The sequence below is a fragment of the Cylas formicarius genome, unplaced genomic scaffold, assembly GCF_029955315.1.
Source record: "Cylas formicarius isolate icCylForm1 unplaced genomic scaffold, icCylForm1.1 PGA_scaffold_6__28_contigs__length_40554024, whole genome shotgun sequence".
NCBI classification, from domain to species: domain Eukaryota; kingdom Metazoa; phylum Arthropoda; class Insecta; order Coleoptera; family Brentidae; genus Cylas; species Cylas formicarius.
In genome coordinates, this window is record NW_026844347.1 from 29,382,479 (window position 1) to 29,402,112 (window position 19,634).

Sequence of the window (19,634 nt, forward strand, 5' to 3'; positions counted from 1 at the left end):
TAATATAAACTAAAAACAATAATGGACCCATAATGGAACCATGTGGAACTCCGTGCATTACATTACGTAAACTTGTCATTTTATTTTTTTTTCCACAGGCTATTGTAATACTTTTCGTAAAACTTCTGGATTCCTCTTGCGTCGGTTTCTGCTGAATCGAACTTGCTGACGTTTCGCCAATCATCCTGTCGACTTACTCAGTTTCAGTCAAGCTCTGAAGAAGCCAACAGGGCACAACTTTAGATATTTTAAACACCTTCGAATATATTCCAGTGAATTGGCCCAAGAAAGCACTGCTTTAATAGAGTAAATTGAAAGTATAAAGAATTTAATTGTTTTCTTCGTAGCGACGGTCTGTAGGAAAAAGATTATATGAGCTGCTCACATTTTGCCGGTTATCCGATATAACGCAAGTGATAAAAGAACCCCCTTAATCTTTGGTGAATTTTAAGAGCACTCTTTCCTATAAAGTTTTAGCTTTATAGGGCGGTTCATTAAAAAGATAAGAAAATAACAAAACAGCGGACATTCATCACATCTATTTTTACGAATGTTAACCACAACTTAAGTATTTTGCTTAAATTTAAATGCTCCAGTGGCGGAGGTACTGATGCTAAATTTTTTCTGAAGAAAATACTACAACACTCTTATGAAAAAGCATGGATTTTTTTACTACAACGTAAAAAACGGCCTAACGGTCTAATATTCTTTTGCTGTGGTGGGGATAAATGTGGTTCGAGTCATTTTTTGTTTATTCCACGAACTAAACAGCATAAAAAAAATTACAAAGAACACAAACATATTAACAACCCGCGTGCTAAGTCTCAAGTTTGACTAATCAGAATAAGAATTTGGTGCTTAAATCACAACCCGGAAACGTTTTATTCCTGTTATTTTTTACTGTATGTGCGCATACCAGAACGTGACTTCCATTTGCCTAAAAAAGTTTAAAATTTCGTTAGCTCTCTTTTGCAGTATAACGCACATTAATTATTTAAATTATGATTAAATTATTTTAAGCTTTTCCAGTTTGGATGGCGGCTGCTGGGAGCGTCTAAATCAAACCACAACTACAATTATCAGAAATGTATTATTCTATAAATTGCATGCATATAATGATTCAAAAAGGCAGTGCCTTTTGATAATCAATTTCTACCCTGTTTTTCAATAAATTCTTTAGTCGATTAAACGAAAAACATTGAAAACACTTACAAGAAAGGATGATGTTGATATAATGGACGTAAAATATAAAGATGTAAATTATTGTCAACAATACAGAAAAAAAAGGTAATCTACAAAAAAAATCTAGGTATAAATATTCTTACAAATACTGCTTATACTAAAATATAGATAAAACTCTACACATTTACTGTGAAATAAAAAAAAATCAAGGAAAATGCTTCATCACTTATAAAATTGCAAAAAGTAATCACTACAGCTGAACGATTCAGCTAGGTTTTCTATAAATTAAGTAATAAAAATTAATAGAATTAATTGGTAGACAAAATTGAAAGTTTTTTTTTTTTGAGTTATCCTCTCCATATATAAATCGGCAATTGCAGTGAAACTTGTATAAAACACACTGCGAAAGTAAATAGGGGTACAATTGTTCAATTGTATTCAACAGGAAGCAATGCGTGGTAAATCATCACACCAACTAAGAAAAAATTTTCAATTTTGCCGCAACAAAAATGAACACAGAATAGGTCTTACACCTAAATGATTACACCAAGGTGCCAACAGACTTGTCAATTGGAAAATCCTCACATTAAAATAAAGAGTGTATTTCAATAAAATATGGCAAACAGGGTCGTCCACCTGGTGACGAATATACGAAGTAATGTAAGTTAGATCGCGCCATTTATGGGGCAAATTTTACAATGTGTGATTTTAAGGAATTTACAAGTCTGTATCGTACCAAGCTGCCACTTGGTTGTTATCTTGAGGTGGGGTGGGCAATTGATCTATGGTATCAAAATTAAGATCATCAGCTCCGGTTACATCCATAGCATCTAGGGCGCCGTATGTTGAACCGTTGCCCCCAGCATGCGAACCTATTTCAAGACCCTGCATGTCTATGGGTATCGTGTCATACCCTATAAAAATAAAACCAATTATAAACCAGACTTTGCGTAACAATGTTCTTTCGAATTTAAATTACCAATATTCAAGAATGACCACTATAAAAATAAATGAACCAAACAAAAAAGTAATGTAGTTCATATTTTGACATATTTTGTTGTTTATTGTTTCCCTGGAACAATTCATTCATTTTTATTTTCTACTTATATATCCACTTTTCTTATAGTAACAGAACAGCAACAGAAGACAATATTTCCATGAAATTTTTGCTGCACACAAAATTATATTTGCAATAACCCTATACTAAATAACGAAATGAACATATAAAACTGTGAAATACAAAATGAAGGTCCAATCCAGTGGAAAAATCTTATAAAATACATTTTTGTTTTGTAAAACATGCAACAAAGACTAAAAACAGCTAGCCATAAAAAATATAAAAAAATAGAAGTTAAAGATACTGGCATGCATACAACCATCACCTCATTTTGTTAAGCTGTTAGCTTGCCTGTCTCTAGGGTCCTGAAAATTGTTAATTTACTGAGAAATCATTTTAATTCTTAAGTACCACGAATAAATTAAAGAAAAATGCGGCCATGAAATAATTTAGCTTTTTTTTTATAAAACAAAAAAATGTTATTCCCTCAATATGATATGGATTCAGAAGAAAAGTCGAAAAGTAACAGAAGAAACGAAACAATAATTTTTCTTTTCGTTAGTACACAAAATGTTCACAAATAGTATGACCAGAACATTTACCTTGCTGTTGGTATGGTCTACCACCGTGACTGCTATGTACGCTAGGTGGGCCCTGAGTGTACATATTATCATATGCTTGTTCAGGACTCAAAATATCCTAAAATAATTAACAAAAAACAATGCCAACAAAACGAAACCGAAAATAAAACAAACTAAATGTAAATCAACATAAATGTAAACAAGAATGAAACAATAAACGCTATTCATAGCAAAAAATCACATACCTTGACTTGCATCAAATTAATACCCTTTGCTAATGGAAAAACTAATTTACCTGAAAATCAGCCCCCATACCAAGGTCGGGATTCCACAAATTCTCTTCGCGGAATAAAGAACTGGACAGTTCCATGGAGAGACGCTTTTTGTAGTCCTGTGGCTTGTCCTCGCTCATGCGGAACAATACAGCAGCAGCATATGTTGCAACGCCTAAAGGAAATGAGAAGCAGAAGCTATAGAAGACATATCAGTCCAACAATGATTGAAGTTTTTGTCATCTACAATCCTTATTCCGCATCTACCTTTAAAGACACAGATAGAACTGACATATGGCAGTACTCTTGTGAAATCATACATCTCCAGGTCGATTTTGATTTACTAGGCACTCAGTACATACTTTCACAAAATAATATTTGCACTTTATCAAAAATAAGATCAATTTTGCGAAAAGCAGACATACCCTCGTTTCTTGAATGCAAGAGTTCAGTTAGGGGCGCAGTGGCTCCTTCTTGTTCGATCATGTCAGCTCCTTCCTTGTCTGCAGCCAACTCGCAGAGGACACCGGCAGCCACGCGTTGTATATTCTCAATGTCATTGAAGAGCAATTGTACAAAGATAGGAACAACCCCCTGCTGTCTTATTTGTTCTCGGTTGTTCCATTCCCGAGCCAAAATGTGAAGCGCTCCCACAGTGCCTTCAATGATCTCCTCCATACGTACGCCGTCAGCATATGTACCAGGTTGTTGACTGCCACCGCTGGCCAAACTTGCGCGCTAGATGTAAAATCACCATCAATTTTAGGCCAATTAAATTAGAACAAAAAATATGACAATATTCCCACACCTATATAATCAGGTAGTAATGGAGTTTTAATTATGGGTGTAGGCCTATAAATTTAAATTTAACAAAAGAGACACATTTAAATACAATTGGATATTAAGTAATAGATTCAAACTTGGACATTTTTGAATTTAAATGAACGGCATAGTTAGAATTCAAACTTTTATTTTTATATGTTTCTTAAATGTTCTACATGTTTGTCTGACATAAATTTTGGGACATATGCCCGTTCCAACGTGTAGACTCCGGATTTTTGAGTTTTTTGTAGTTTGGTTTTGTTTTTTAAAAAATGTTCTCTGGTGGTTTCAGTTTTACACGCAATCTTAAGACCATATTTGAAATTTTCTGTCGAAAGTAGTATATTAAGCAATCTGTGGTTAAAAGCATAAAAGGCAGCTATTTTATGTGTGTAAGGGTGATTTTAGTTATTATGTATTATTGTGTCCGTGTGTGAGGGTTTATGGTAAATGGAAAAATCTAATTTGTTTTGTAGTTTAGTTATAGTTAAATCCAGAAAGATTAAAGAATTATCTAGTCTTTATGGTAAATTTTATACGGTTATATATGGAGTTAATACGATTCAAAAAATTGTCTTTCTTTTCCAGTGAACCAAGGAAAAACATCACTTACGTAACTATACCACCAGAGAAATCCTTTACGCAGAGGATGTTTGATGTATGACATTTTCTAAATTGTCCATGAAACTTTCGGCATGTAGTGGACTAAGTTGGTTGCCCACAACTAATCCTTCTTTAGCAATATAACATTGACCATTAAATTCAAAATAATTTTGGTCTGAACAAACTATTAAATTATCTAGCAAGTCTTGTTTTATGAGAGGGTTGACTTGCCCCTGTGTGAGAATATTGTCTATTATGTTTATTATGTCAGTTGGTGGAATGCTAGGAAACAGATATTGAGCGTCAAATGAAACTAGAATTGACTTAGGAGGAATTTTAATGTCTTTAACCTTGTTGATTAGTTTCAGGGAATTTTTGATAACATATAGGTTTAAATGCAATATGTTATTCTAAATTTTTTATTAATCTTGTTGAGAATTTAACTGATTGTACTGTTACAAAAGAAACTACAGGCCTTATTGACATATTCTGTTTGTGTAATTTAATTCAAGAATGTAACTTTGGAGGGTGAGGATTCATGAATATTAGCTAGTATTTTTCGCTGTCATTAAAAAGTGATGAATCTGATTTGTTTTTGATATAACTCGGTAGAATCATATTGTATACTTTGGTATATGTCTGGTTTAAGAAACTGTTTGGATTTTGTAATATATTCTATATAATAGATAGCAATGAGTATCTTTCCTTTATCTGCTTTTGTAAATACTATATTATTTTGGGAACCCTCAATTTAAGGTGTGGGAATATTGTCATATTTTGTAGTTGATAAAGGCACCGTGTTGACGAAACAGCTGTCATAAATCTTTAAATAACTGTGAAAATCTGAATACCTTTTTTGTTCTAATTTAATTTTCATCAAATAAAAGATACCTCAGTCCAATTTTAAGCAACCAAACCAATATTTATAAAGATGTTCTCACCCTTTGAGTGTCTTGATAAGCCCTCATTAAAAGTTGCACCAGGCAATTGATGGCACCAGATTCCCTCAAAGGGAAAAAGTTGTCCGGACACAATGCGAGATTTCTAATCAATCCGATAACGGCCTTCACCAATGGCCATCGGGATGGAGGATTCAATAATCTTACAATAACCGGTATGCCTCCAACCAAGCGGACTTGATTCTGTGCATATTCTGATTTATCATGCCTAGAAGTGAGATGCCTTAGAGCACAAATTGCGGGCTCTGTTATTTCCTCGCGATCTCCGGCATTCATAATTGTGCGTACCAATGCGGCGATTCCATCATATTGGCAAACAGTTTCTTTGTTAAACTGATTATTGCACGTTAAATTAGACAGAATACCGGCAGCGCAAGTGACAACGTTAACGTCCGAAGAAGCCAAAACTTGCACTAGTGAGGACAGCAATGAATCCAAACCATTAACTTTAGTAGCGGCGTCCGACAAGTTTCTTAAGGTCCAAAGACAGTTCTGAACCAAGCGCTGACTAGGATTGCCCAAATGCATGGCAAGAGCTTGCATGCCTCCTGCTTCAACAATAGCTGGTTTGTTGCTGGAGCAAACTGATAAAACCTAACAATTTTAACAGTTTTGTAATGAAATACTAATCTGCTGTGATATTAAAAAGTTACCTTTAAAACTCTAGAGGTTGTCCACAAAAGTTTTTCATAGTTGTAGGACCTCATAATCCTCACAAGTTCGACAGGCCCTTGGGAAGCAAGAATAATCAATTTGCTTTCCTGGTTTCCATATGCCAGAATTTGTAGACAATCTGTCACAATGGCCAAAAATTTGGTGTTGTTACGTTGCAGCAGGGCAACCATTTTTTGTAACCCTCCCGCCAGACGGACAGCCATCTTTGAGCCATCTTGGTGCAACAGTAAATTGTGCAAAGTTGTAATGGCATAGAACAATACACTTTCTACAGGGGAGCTCAGCAGTTTAACCAATGCAGGTATCCCACCACTTTTAAAAATGGCCAACAGACCTTGGCGATGGTGGGATAATTTGTGCAAAGTGCCTACTGCACCTTTGGTGGTCTCTAAATCATTAGAATTGGATATGGCTCGGACTAAAGCGGCCACCATCTGTGGACTATTCATAATAGCATGGCGAGAAGCTTCTTTCTTCGAAAGCTGATGCACCATCATAGCTGCTTGAGACACTACCACCTGATCCTCATCATTTAACAATTTAATCAATTCTGGAATAGCTCTTGTGGCTAGTTCAGCATCATCTTGGTAATTGATCAGATTTACAACAGCATGCTTAAGCATTTGACTTGGTTCAGCTAATCGCTGAACCGCTGTTTGGCTTTGCTGGTCAAACTGAGTAGATGGTATCTCAATTCCTTCCTCTAAAGTTTCAGGAAACATGGCAGCACGCACACGGTGTGAACGAGTTTGATTAAGTTGATTGTTCATATCATCTACCTGATCCTGGGTAAAGCCTTGATAACCACCCTGATCAAGGTCGAACAAGTCCATCTCCTCATCTTCTTTACCACTGAGGGATGGCACTTGAGTTTGAGCTCCAGAATGGATACCTGAATCCCCCATATATGAATTCTGCTGCCACATAAGGGTCTGATCCTTTGAGTTTGCCATTGGAAGATCTCCTGGCCCTTGGTAGGGCACTAAAACATTAAATATTTTTCAATTTAGTGAACACAGTCATTATAAACAATAAGTAATTAACTAATAGGATCTAAGATGATATAGAGGCAAATATGCATATTATACTTAGAAAATTGTAAGCAACTACCAGAACTTTCGGAACCACATCCACTCACAATGCATAATTATGCGCAATACCCAAAGAAATTGTTAAGAAAAAAAGCTCCATCATTCAGGCAATGCATTTTTGCAGCAGTGTTATTATTAGTTATGGACTTTTATATTTTGGCCAGAAAATAATATGTAAAGCAGCATCGAACACAAAATCCTTTTTGCATATTTAGAAAAATCCAAATTAGACACAATTATTTCACTTCAAAAATGTTTAAAATTGGATAATTTCTTTAATGAGGCAGAAGCTCACAGCCAGATTAATAAAAATGTGATAATAAAACGTTATTAAATATTTTAACAAATAGACCATTAAAAAATATGGTAAAAGTATTACTCACTTGTCCTGCTTTGATTAGAAGACATGTAGCTCATGATGAATAGGTGAAACACTCACACCTGCAAAGTAATTTCGAAGAATTTATTGAATCATCAATGCATGCATCTTTTCAACGAGTTTTGGTGGCAGGCATATTAACTATTTTAAATCGAAACGAATTGAACGACATTTATGACAGGAGGCAATTTCTTCCTCCATCTTGTACACAACAAACTTCCAAAAAAATTTTTTGTTCTATAACGATTTAGTCAGAAAACGATTGATCCTCGCTCACAAACGTATTCGAAAAAAAGCTACTTTACCTTCACCGAAAATTCGTAAGTTTCACTTATTCGTGCAGTAATTTTTTAACCACTTTTCGTTTTAAAATACACCACACCCGATCACAACACACAATGGAATTTTCAAACGATCATGCGCAGATATAAAGAAACCAGAACAGAAATCATGTCAATTTCTATAGTCAGTGAAAAATTGCGTCACCGGACAAAGACCTTTCAGAATAATCAAATAGCCAACAAAATTTAATATTTTATAAATAAGGAAATTTAAAAGATGCTGTTTGGATCATAACAGGACATTTCAACAACGATAAAATTTCAGACAGTCCTACCTTTTTTTGTGTATAAGCAACATACAAAACGACGAAGTTTACTTTTAAGGGCGTATAGGAGCATATGCAACTAATTATACACATTTACGCATCAGTGCCTGGTTTCGAAATTCATGTTCTCTGCTTTGTGTGTTGGCATTTTTCTAAACAAGTATATCTAATATAAAAACCTTTAATAGATACACATAACAAATAATAATACGCGAAAACACCGCCATCTAATGTCCACACAGAATTTGTTTATCAGGACATCACTTTATTAATTTTTTTTAGTTGTCCGGGAGATTTCTTTTTAGCCATAAAATCTTCCATGGTCGGAATCCTCGGGGATACGTTTTCTGAAACGTATTTTGCTTCTTTTATTTTCTTTTCCTTGTCAGCCACTTTCGGCTTGTTCCTTTCTACCAATTGGTTTCTTCGATATTGGTCTAAATATATGAGAAATTCGCGATATGTAAAGTAGGTTTTGTCTGGACCAATCCAGTTTCTCGCAGCAGGTTCTTGTAGGCCCAGAACGGTGTTCCAATGTTGAAAATCTTCATTTTCTTGACCGTACCAGTATTTTATGATGACGTAACTAAAAATACCAAAATATCCACGGAGTTAGATATACTAGTCTCATTAAAGATATGGACATACAATAAATTTAAGGAAGAAAAAAAAACAACATTGTATCTTGTTATTTCTAAGTAGGTACCTAGATTATGGTACAAAATGATTATTACTTACGCCAATCCATCGTCGAGCATTTTGCAAATCTTTGAATCCTTGGCCAGTTCCATGAAATCCGGATTCTCCGGATTTCTTTTGATATCGACCAGCTGCCACGGTGCCACGTTGCCAAAACGGACGCATTCCATAACATCGTGTTTGTGTTCATCCCTGACTTGGGGGTCGTGTTTTAACCAACGAACTGCTGACATGAATATCTCCATTTCACTAAAGAAGTAGATGGTAGGGTAAGGCACACATGCAATTAAAGCAGACATAGAATTAAAAAAAAAACAATAAATTTACAAAGTGTCAATTAAATATATAATTTAAGTCGATGTTTTCCTCCTTTCATTTTTTGTTAACCCCGTTACTGCCAAATTGGTTAAATAACATAAATAAATGAAAGACATCCCGAAGTTACCAATTAACACTGATGTAATTCGATTTCAATATATTTTTAACGTCTTCGATATCCATTTCCAGCCAATCTTGGGAGCTGACCAGGGTGAGGAAGAAATTTTGTATGCGGGGTAGCATCACTTCCTTTACTTCTGGCAAGTTACGCCGTTTCGCATCCATGTAGAGCAAAAACGCGGTGTCTTCGTTGAAAACGTCCACGTTGTCGATAAACGCCCAACATTGCTCAACCAAATCTAAAAACGTATTCCGCATATAAATTTAAAAAACCCTCGTAAAATATGCCACTGCGAACCGATTTATCATTATTTATTTTTGTCATATTAGTTATAAAAAAAGTCATTTTTTTGATAAAATTTTATCTTCAAGGCACTACATTTTTCGTTTGCCTTTTTCGACAAGGGAAAAAAGTGAAAACTTGGATTGCGGAAATTTCTACTAGGATCTTGTTTCGAAATTTAGTTAAAACCAATTTCGGGTGTTTTAATGTCGTACCTTTTATTTTCAAATACTTGGCAGCTATAAAAATATCGAGTACGTTTTCCCTATTCAAGTTCCTGCATGAGGGTTCGTTAATTACCATCCACTCGTAGATAAATGCGAATGCAGAAACGCTACACTTGTCCTACAAAAAACATACGCGTTCTACAATCAACTGAGCGCCAAGTAGATATAGCGCCTTACCACTGGCAACTCCACCTTTTTTACTGCCACGTAGGCGTCGAAGAGTTCCGAGTAACATTGTAGAACGATCAGGTGGCAGCTGAACTCTTCGTTGTTGATGTAAACCTTACAGTCGGCGTTACTGAAACGTTCCAAAAATGGAGAAAATAGAACAAATAAAATTGAGTAGAAAATGACTTAATACGCTATTCTTCACTCATACCAATACACACTCCTAATTAAAATGGTGTTTATCAAACGTGTTATATAATATACTACTATTTACAGTGTTTCTTCTTTAGTCACCTAAAATATATTCAAAAACAAATGCATTTCTCTTCCCTCTCATATTCTGAAACAGCAACACAAAACCAAAAGAAATATAACGTTTTAGTTAACGTCACAGTAAAAAAAAATCGATCTTTTCCCTGTGTATAGGGCGAATCACTAAAAATAATGGAGAACTAGAAAGCGAGTTTTGCCAAACTTGGTGCACGGTCATGATGATCCATATTTTAAAAAAATAGTGGTAAAGCTACACACACATCACTACAAAAGAAATTGACGACTGAAACTCCACTCAACAATCTAAAACCTCAGTCTTTACATCGAACCGCAACTCCCAGGAGGATTTTTGACCAGGAAACAACACAAAAGTTATCAATCTTCACGATTTCTAGTAGATTTTAATAAAATTCCATTAAAAATCAGCCTTTTAACTAACGATTGTAACGAAAACTTTATTAAACACACTAAATTTAAATGAAAAAATATTTTAAAGCATTTTTTTCTCATTCTTACAATTCTATCGCATTTAACATTAAAAAAAAAGTAAGACTATGTATTATAATATTTCAAAAGTTTCACAACATTTTTCCATTGTAAAAATGCATAGACGAATCAAGAAGATGGCGTCTAAACATGACAAAAAAAAACATTCGACCACTGTTTCATAATTTTTTAGACTAATAAATCATGTCCGGAAAGAAAACCGACAAGAAATTATGTTGAACGAATAATGGAAAACCTTATAACACTGTTCAAGTTAGGCAGTTTTTTTTTTCTTAAATTAAAATCACAATAATAATAAAAATTAATTTAGATGGCATAAAACTGTCAAACATCAAGTTCAATGTCTCACAATCGTAGCATTCTTGCAATGGAAATACATTCTTTGGCTAATATTTCAAACAACCTTTTCAACAAATTTTGTAAAATTTTTTGAAATAGGCAATCTTTCTGAAGGTCACCCTTTTTTAATTACTAAACTGGATTAAACTATAAAAATGAGGTGTTGTCACATTTCAAAGAATGACTCTTTAATAATTTTTTTCATTTATTTTTTTTATCATTGACTAAATTAAGGCCAAATATATAAGAAAAGCTGTCAGTTGGTGAAATCGATATATTTAGACCTGCGAACTTCAAATGTCACACTAAAATCAAGTATATATAGGCTATCATAATTATATAAAATCTAAATTCGAAATGAAATGTGGGGTGTTATATTTAAAACAAGAAAGAAAGTTGTTACTGGTCTACGAAAATACAAACAACCTGTGTATATAAAATATAATATGTAAAATGAGAAGTAAATCTAAACAACTTTTGTCTCTAACTTTTTCTTTATATATTTTTCTTTCTTTGTTGCATCGTATCAACAAATAACCAATGTTTATTGATAAACAAATAGGAAAATGCAAAACTAATAAAATATCAAAATTATATCTCAACAATAATTTCTTATCCCCAGTTTCATAAGTAAAATTTTGAATATTTTGTTTAGAATGAAATTTTAATGCGACTTTTTGTAATGTGAGGTAATTATATTATGTAACCTTTTTAATAAACCTTTATTAAAGTTACCCTGCTGCTTTTAAAGCCCCCAAATAATTACGTCGCTTGCGTGAGTAATAAAACTAATAATAAATCTTGGCCATAGATGGTCAGTTATATAATAGGACAAACAAACAAATTAGACAAATCGGAAAATGGAGGCACCAAGATGGAAATTTGACTGTTACGGACAGTTAATAAAAATTCATAAAAAGAAAACGTATGTGCAAATTGTAAAAGCTATAAATTGGCGAATGCGCAAGTAACTCGAATCGAAATGAAATTCAAGGAGCAGGGGCGGACTTGAAACTGTAAAAAGTTTTAAATGATTATTTGTTGGATTAGGTTGAATTCAAGTTTAAGTTAATGTTCAAATTTGTAGTGTCACCTATATTTACGAATATAGAATTCCACAAAATAAAGATAAATTAAACATAAACGAAGAGATTAAAAATAAACTTTTTAAACTGCTTATTAAAACGGCTTGCAATGGGTTATGCAGGAAATAATTTGCTGCTTCAGAGGTTGAGTAAAATATTCCTAGATCTGGTTCCATTTGATATTTTAAAATTAAACTTTGATAATAAATAGCTTCAGCCTATGGCACCTAGGAATTGACATGCTAAATTCTACACTTACCATTTTTTTCTGTATTTTTCAAATTTTATCTACATAGAGAGCTGGATTGCATAGTTCAACATGGAGCGGACAATAATTTGACAATACAAAAACCCAAGTTTCAATATGCTCGTGCAGTAAGAATATTAACATGATAAGTAACAGAGTTTGGCATTAAGTAAAACGCCGGGATTATTATCACATACTCTCCTTAAAGGAATAGAATTTATTTCATTCATAAAATTATTAGTTATTTTTTTTTCTTTAAAATGTGGTTCAAAGGCCAAACTAACACCTACAAAAAATGACATTTATGTCACATTCAAGTGATTGACAGTCTGATATTGACTGTATTGGTTAAAATGACTCAATGTAATCAGAAAATTCCAATATTAAGGCAAACTTAACGAATTGTTTTGTATAATAAATAAACAAACCGAACATCTTTCTCTACGGCGAATAATTTATATGGTTAGATATAAAAACCGACAGAGCTTTCAGATTATATAAAGATAGGTGTAGTTAGAATCTACTTCTATTTAATTATGTATGTAGACCGACACATTATAAATGGGGATTAGCTGGGTAAAATTCCCACAGCAGCATGTACGTAAAATCAATGTATTCGCTAATTTAATTAAGCATCAACATGGAACCATTTCCAAATTTCATCATTAATTAACCGCCCCGCCACAACCAGCGTTTAAATATTAGTCCGCGATTTCTAATCGACTTTAAAATTAATTATATTACGTGTTGGTCGTGATCCGACGATAAAGTTCGATATAGAGATTCTGTTTCTCCGGCAGGTTCACTTTGTCCCAATTAATTGATTCCGTTCCATTGTAGCCAAGACGTCCCAAATTCAATTCGGGATCCAATATTTCGTTGGTCTGTTTGCTCTCGTATTCGGACGCCTCCTTGTTCGCACTCCTTGCCGGCGTGTTTGCTATCAAGGAGCCCAGACTTGACAATCCGGGAGGCTAAAATAAACATTTACGAGGTGGCTATAAATGTATACAATAGCTGCTGTCCGGCAGTAGGTGACCTCTCAAGATCAATCGACTGACAGACCGATTTGTACGGTAAACATCCAGAAGGTCACGGTAATACAGCTTCGATCCTTTCTAAGAAACTATAGGATCAATGTTATTGAGTAAGGATCGTCATTTTGGATCCGGTTTCGACTCGATTAGTTCAGAAATCAGCTTCGATATTGCCTAATTTATGTAAGACCATCCAGCTAATTTAAACTGTAAACAAATTATACATCAACAAAATTAGAACTGAACTGAAACTAAACTGAAATTTAAAGATTTACATATCTTCTACAGTTTAAAAAATCCCAAAGACGGAAGTTGTGCACTGTGAACTATGTTTTGTGTATATAACAGTGTATAAAAAACATATAAAATTTTATTTTTTAAAAACTTTCAAAAATATTCAACAACCGATTTTTTTAAGGAGATAATATATTTTGTAATCATTTATCTACCCCCTTTCTTTCGGGCAAAAATATTGGGATGCCATATACCCATAAAGTGTATAATAAGTGGAGCGTGAAATTTAACATAGTGGGCCACGAAACGCTAGATTGTGACAACCGTCAAATGTCGATCTTTTAGTAATGTGAGTGTGCCTTGTTCGTTATCGTGCTGATATATTTTGAAGTTTATTGACTAGTTCAAATTTTTTATAAAATACAATCTGGAAGACATCAAATAAGTATTGGTAGAGAATTTTACTAAAAATGTCTGTAATACGTTACTTTATTGAAATTAGCATTATCAAATTCTTGCGACTTCTATAGCGCCCCCGGTTGAAGTTCCTAGGCCACTTGATGCAAGCGAAATGCGATATTTTTATATGAAAATTAAGAATATTTCGCGAATTAGGCTATTTAATTTGTTGCAATTAAAATGACTATTTAGAATGAGAGTTTTCTATTACCTGGCCTAGAACAGCATCACCGGAAATGGCTTTTCGGTAACCGCCCTCGTGAGTCATGGGTAATTCTTCACAAATTTTTACTTTCGTGTTCTTGGGATCGGCCACAAGGACGCTCAGTTTTTTTGAAGAGAAAACAACCTAAAACTTCTTATTTAAAAACATCTTAGTTATTGATATTGATGAGGATTTGATATTTTTAATTGCAGTCTTTCCGCATGGTTTTAAAATCTTGAATCATGCAGCCTCGACTTTTGTAGCGTCAGTCAACAATATTTTCCTTTACTTAGTAATTTTAACTGTTACATTTCATACTTTTCTCCAAAGAAAACGATATATTTTTCAAATCACATCATCCCAACGCAACATATTGTATAACTTCATTTTAATTTTGCTGTATTCGCAGTGATCAATTTTCTTATATGGTCGCCGATGCAATTTTTAGATCGTTAGTCATATAAGGTTTTATGGAAAAGTTTCATATAACTTTTCAAACCATGTAATTCATATTTATACTGCTGGAGTGAATAGAGATTGATGCAACATTATACGTTTTGAGAAAACGGAACATAGCAACTTGCTGAAAATATGGTCACATAGGCTGAAATGTTGATTGCAATTTTCCAGTATTGGGAGTACTAATTCCCTGTAATAGAGTAAACTTTTGCGGTGTACGGAGTGTTGGTATAATTTGCAAATAGCCTTTTTTTTCAAATAGAAAACCCAAATTTTCTGGAAACCGCTACTTCTACACAACAACCGTGAGATACCATTGTATCTGTCGTCTGTTCATAGCTATAAGAAAGCGAGCAATTGCTGTTAAATCGGATTATCCAAGGGTGGTTATTAACATATGATGCAACAAGATTATTACCTAAAGTTTCGGAATTTAAATTCAGGTAAAATTGTGGTCAGTAATAGAAAATAATTTTATACCTACCTGTGTTTAATATTCTTTGGTTTGGTATACTACTTAGTTTAAGTTTATTTGTAATCATTCTTATTTCTTGTGTAATACATCGTTTGCGAATTATGCAAAATATGTGCGAGTCTAGTGTATCTCAGGAGATGATCCCGCCCAAATGTAGAAAACAGCATTCTATTGAGACTAAGGAAGTTATGAACAATGTTTATTTGACTCTCATTGAACGTGGTGCCAGCAAGGAAGCATCTTTAGAAGAAACGGCCACATTGACGAAAATTCCAACATCAACTGTATGGAAAATTGTGAATAAACCCATTTCACATTCGCATTTTCTCGAGTGTAGATGAAAGTGATCAAAATTTACCAGTTATACGAGGAACAAAGCGTGCCTACATTAGATATCTTAATTAGGAGGCTTGAAAAAAATGGAACCGGTGTTAAATGTTGCAGAACTACCTTATGGAAGTGTATTCAACACATGGGTTTTAAAATTAAAAAAATTGACAAAAGGCAAGTTTTAATGGAATTTTTTAGAATTCGAAAATGGCGACTGGAATATCTAGAAAAAAATTAGGATTTACAGAGAACAACAAAGGCCAATTATTTACTTGGATGAAACCTGGGTTGGGTTGACTCGACTGATAAGTGTAAAACAAACAGGCCATCAAAAAGAGGTAAAAGAATAACTATTTTGCATGCTGGCTCTAAAGGTGGTTGGATTCCAAATGGACTTTCTCGGTCTGCGAATATATTAAAGATTCTTACCATGAAGACACCACGGCTGATTTATTTGAAAGTTGGTTTAAAAACAAACTAGTTCCAAATATTCCTCCTAATAGCGTAATTGTAATGGACAATGTAAGTTATCACAGTAGACAGTTGACTGAAACTCCTTCCTCATGTGACCCAAAACTAAATGTATAACGACATTTATTTTCACGAAGATTATATCAAAAAGCAATTAATTGAAGTTCTACGATGTTTTTCCCGTATTAACTCCAATGTCCTTAAACTTATAGAAACCGAAGTTTTTAACATCCCTCCACAAAGTTGGGCAAATTCTGTTAAACATATTGAAAAAGCAGAACAATCGCATATCCATATTGCAAATAATATGGAACAAATAATAATTAGAAAATGCGATGATAGCGATAGTGATGCTGATATATTATGTGAATAATTTTAAGTAATTTAAGTAGGTAATAAAAATAATTTGTAATTTTATTTTAGATTTAAACAGAAATACATACATAAATAAATAAATATTGTTTAGTATCTTTCCTAACAAAACCCCAAATAATTAAATTCTAAGCAAAGTGCGGACCTGTTCGGCCACATTTCATTCTTACAGCTTGTCGGAATATTTCCTTAATTCGTATCAGTTAGTCACTTTCTTATATCTATGAACAGACTTTACTCGAGACAGATAGACAAAAATTATGGAGTGTTTTTTCAAATTTCAATGATAGTTTTAAAGTTATCATATTTTGATTTTAAATTATTTGTGTATTAAACTGGTATTCCGCTTAAAATAAATATGAATAACGCAAGGAAAACATGTTAAGAAAATCGATTAGGAGTGGTTTCAGGTTAAATTTGTTATATATTATAGTTTTATCATAATGTTATCGACTTGCATTGCATTGCACTTTGAGATATGTATGCACTTAAGATATAAAGTACATTACATCTTTGGCAGAGTTATAACAAATAATATAATATAATGGCAAATAAACCCGTTGATTCTAGGTAAAATGAGCAAGAAAAAAAGAGACTCCTGAAGAGAGCCCAGAATTTCTATTTATTAATCATTTTCAGTTTCCAGCAGTTATATTTTTGAATATTACATGATCTTTAACGGCGACTTTCTCGCTGGGATCAAGTATATATGTCCACCCTCCAATTGGGGCTAAACAAATTAATTAGCAAACCATGTGTGTTCGCATGGCGGAAAATCGTTACCTGAGACGAATCGACTTTCAGATTTCCGCTCGGCGTCGGTTTAAAAGGAAAACACTTGGAATCTTTCGGATCTCGGGCTCTATAAAAATTTACTCAGTCAATGAAAAGTCGGAATAAAACAAATTCGCTCTCCCACTGATTAATCTTGCACGGAGCACGCTCAAGAAAAACGTCTACCGCTTTTTGAGTCTTTTTCTTAGACGGATATAGAAAATCCTTTTCGGTTATACGTTCGGCTTTAACAATTTTCTGTCTGCGATGGTCTTTAGGATATAAAAGAAGGAAATCGTCCGACGAAGCGTTAGCTGGATGCTTAGGACTGTTACCATAACCTGAAACTTTAAATTCAGAAAGTATTTCGCAAAATTATGTGATCGAAAACTTAAAAACAGCCTAAAAGAAGAAAATGTTAATCATAGTAAAATATCGATAATATCATGGAACAAGTTGTATAAACGACACTTTAGTCGCGAGTTTGTGAACAAGTTTATAAGAGTTTATTAAAATAAGTTTATTAAAATACATTTCAACAAATTAAAAAAGATTTTTTCTACTCCCTACTCTAAATTTTGCAATTATTCAGTGATCAAGCGTGCGTGTCACTTTGTGTCAGTTAAGTTCGCGAGCCACCGGATGTTGCCGCTACTTTGGAAATGAGTGCGGGAGTCAATTGAGGTGCGTGCAGTTCTGACGGTCAGGTCGCCCGTCTCTAAATGAATGTGCTGTTTTAGAAAAATTGATCAATCACTCCACAAATTAATGGTCGTAGAAAAAAGCACAGTATGCAAAAAGTTGATAAAAACCCTGTTATTAAACACTCGGTCCGCTGAGAAATCAGAAGCGCGACTAAAGTGGCGTTTATCAAACTTATTGTATATTTTGGTTGATTTTTTAATAGGAACTTACATTGTGCACTTTCTTTAATTTAATTAAGTTAATTAAAAACTATTAAGAATGCCATCTATTAAATTTTTATGTGCTTTAATTATACAGCGAAAACCAGCCAAGTGCCGATTAAAGTACCGGAAAAGCTCCAATTGACTGGCGACAGTATTTAATGAAGCTGACGTTTTAAAGTGCTCAAGTGCATAAAAAAATAATAAATAATTCTATAGACTTTCTGCAATATATTGCTATTAGTTAAACAATTATTTATTTACGAAAAAGAAGACGGCGGATTATTCTTTTCTGCCATATTATTACAGTTACAATAAGTAAATTTACAATCACTGATTTAAAGACCCCAAAGTACAATAATATTAATTTGTATTAATAATACCTAACAATGCAAAATTGCAATAAAGTTCAAAAACAAACAGAGAAAAATGTATTTGTAAAATAGAATTATTGAAAAATTCTGAAATTGAAGGATTACCATATTCTTGACCACGCACATTCCTGTCAATTTTAACACATTGTGAATCGTTATTATGTCATTATTTTCAACATACAACAATTAATTTTTATATAAAATTGAATAAATTTAAGTAAACAAGGGTAAATACATAAGAGTTTAGTAAAATGTTATTATTAAGTTTACTCTCCAAGAAAATATTTTTTTCTGTAATTCTGTAATTGATGTTTTTATGCGTTGCAAAACATTGACTGCTAAAAATTACCAAATTTTTAATTAGGCGTAATAAAATATTGCATACCTTTTTCAAATTTTTTGTTCACTTCTGGAATTTCGTGAACTTCGTGACGATGTAACTAAAATTTATCCGAATGAAGCGGCAATTTTCTTACGCTTTAGAAAGTTTGGAAAAATACTTTACTCCCGTATGGACGCTGTAAGGTTTTCCGTAATCGATAATTTTGTGTTGAAGCCTCTCTTCCCGACCAGAAGGCAAATTCAGCCTAAAATACAAAGAAACATAATATAACGTATTTTCGTAAAAATAAGTAAATTATTTACCTTAGGTTAACTAAATCTAAATTACCCAAAGAAAGTTTGTCGCCGTCGTCGTCCCGCGGATGAACCTGAATTATCCAAAAAATTATTAACTTCATTTAAAATATAAATTATCATTCTTACTGCTCCAGACCTGGTAAAATTTTTTCGCATGCTACGAAGCGCCAATGAAAAACTTTAAATTTTTCGTCGTTAGCTAAAGTTGATGTCCTGTGTAATCTGAAAAAAATCTGACAGTGTCTGACAAGCACATGCTCTAACAGGCCGTCCGGGTTATTGTTGCAGTCTGTCCTGTCTTTCTTTATAAAATGGTATAAATTAAAAAATGTTTGGATGAACCGATTTCGATTGATATAAATTGATATTGAATGTTGAACAGCGTATTTTTAATATAAAATTGTTT

At 33.4% G+C, this 19,634-nt stretch overlaps 2 protein-coding genes across 4 annotated transcripts; both read right to left on the reverse strand.

Annotated features, from left to right (window-relative positions):
• Window positions 1–1,086: 1,086 nt before the first annotated feature.
• On the reverse strand, window positions 1,087–8,044 carry LOC132703544 (armadillo segment polarity protein). Of its 2 annotated transcripts, XM_060672866.1 has the most exons (8): window positions 7,927–8,044; window positions 7,626–7,683; window positions 6,130–7,133; window positions 5,459–6,070; window positions 3,518–3,830; window positions 3,116–3,267; window positions 2,842–2,938; window positions 1,087–2,096 (listed from the first exon to the last, which is right to left on the reverse strand). In XM_060672866.1, exons 2-8 carry the CDS (start codon window positions 7,657–7,659, stop codon window positions 1,900–1,902), a joined length of 2,409 nt encoding a protein of 802 aa, XP_060528849.1. In that variant the 5' UTR covers window positions 7,660–7,683; window positions 7,927–8,044; the 3' UTR covers window positions 1,087–1,899. The 2 variants fall into 2 exon arrangements, with proteins under 2 accessions (XP_060528849.1, XP_060528850.1); XM_060672867.1 differs by lacking the exon at window positions 2,842–2,938 and having other exon boundaries at window positions 1,957–2,096.
• A 355-nt stretch (window positions 8,045–8,399) lies between these two features.
• On the reverse strand, window positions 8,400–19,600 carry LOC132703365 (uncharacterized). Of its 2 annotated transcripts, none has more exons than XM_060672582.1 (13): window positions 19,355–19,600; window positions 19,235–19,299; window positions 19,095–19,176; window positions 18,975–19,029; window positions 17,456–17,651; window positions 17,320–17,398; window positions 14,436–14,573; window positions 13,239–13,468; window positions 10,053–10,173; window positions 9,864–9,993; window positions 9,373–9,604; window positions 8,967–9,176; window positions 8,400–8,814 (listed from the first exon to the last, which is right to left on the reverse strand). In XM_060672582.1, the coding sequence occupies exons 1-13, from the start codon at window positions 19,382–19,384 to the stop codon at window positions 8,481–8,483; spliced, it is 1,902 nt and encodes a 633-aa protein (XP_060528565.1). In that variant the 5' UTR covers window positions 19,385–19,600; the 3' UTR covers window positions 8,400–8,480. The 2 variants fall into 2 exon arrangements, with proteins under 2 accessions (XP_060528565.1, XP_060528564.1); XM_060672581.1 differs by having other exon boundaries at window positions 17,456–17,657.
• Between the last annotated feature and the right edge of the window lie 34 nt (window positions 19,601–19,634).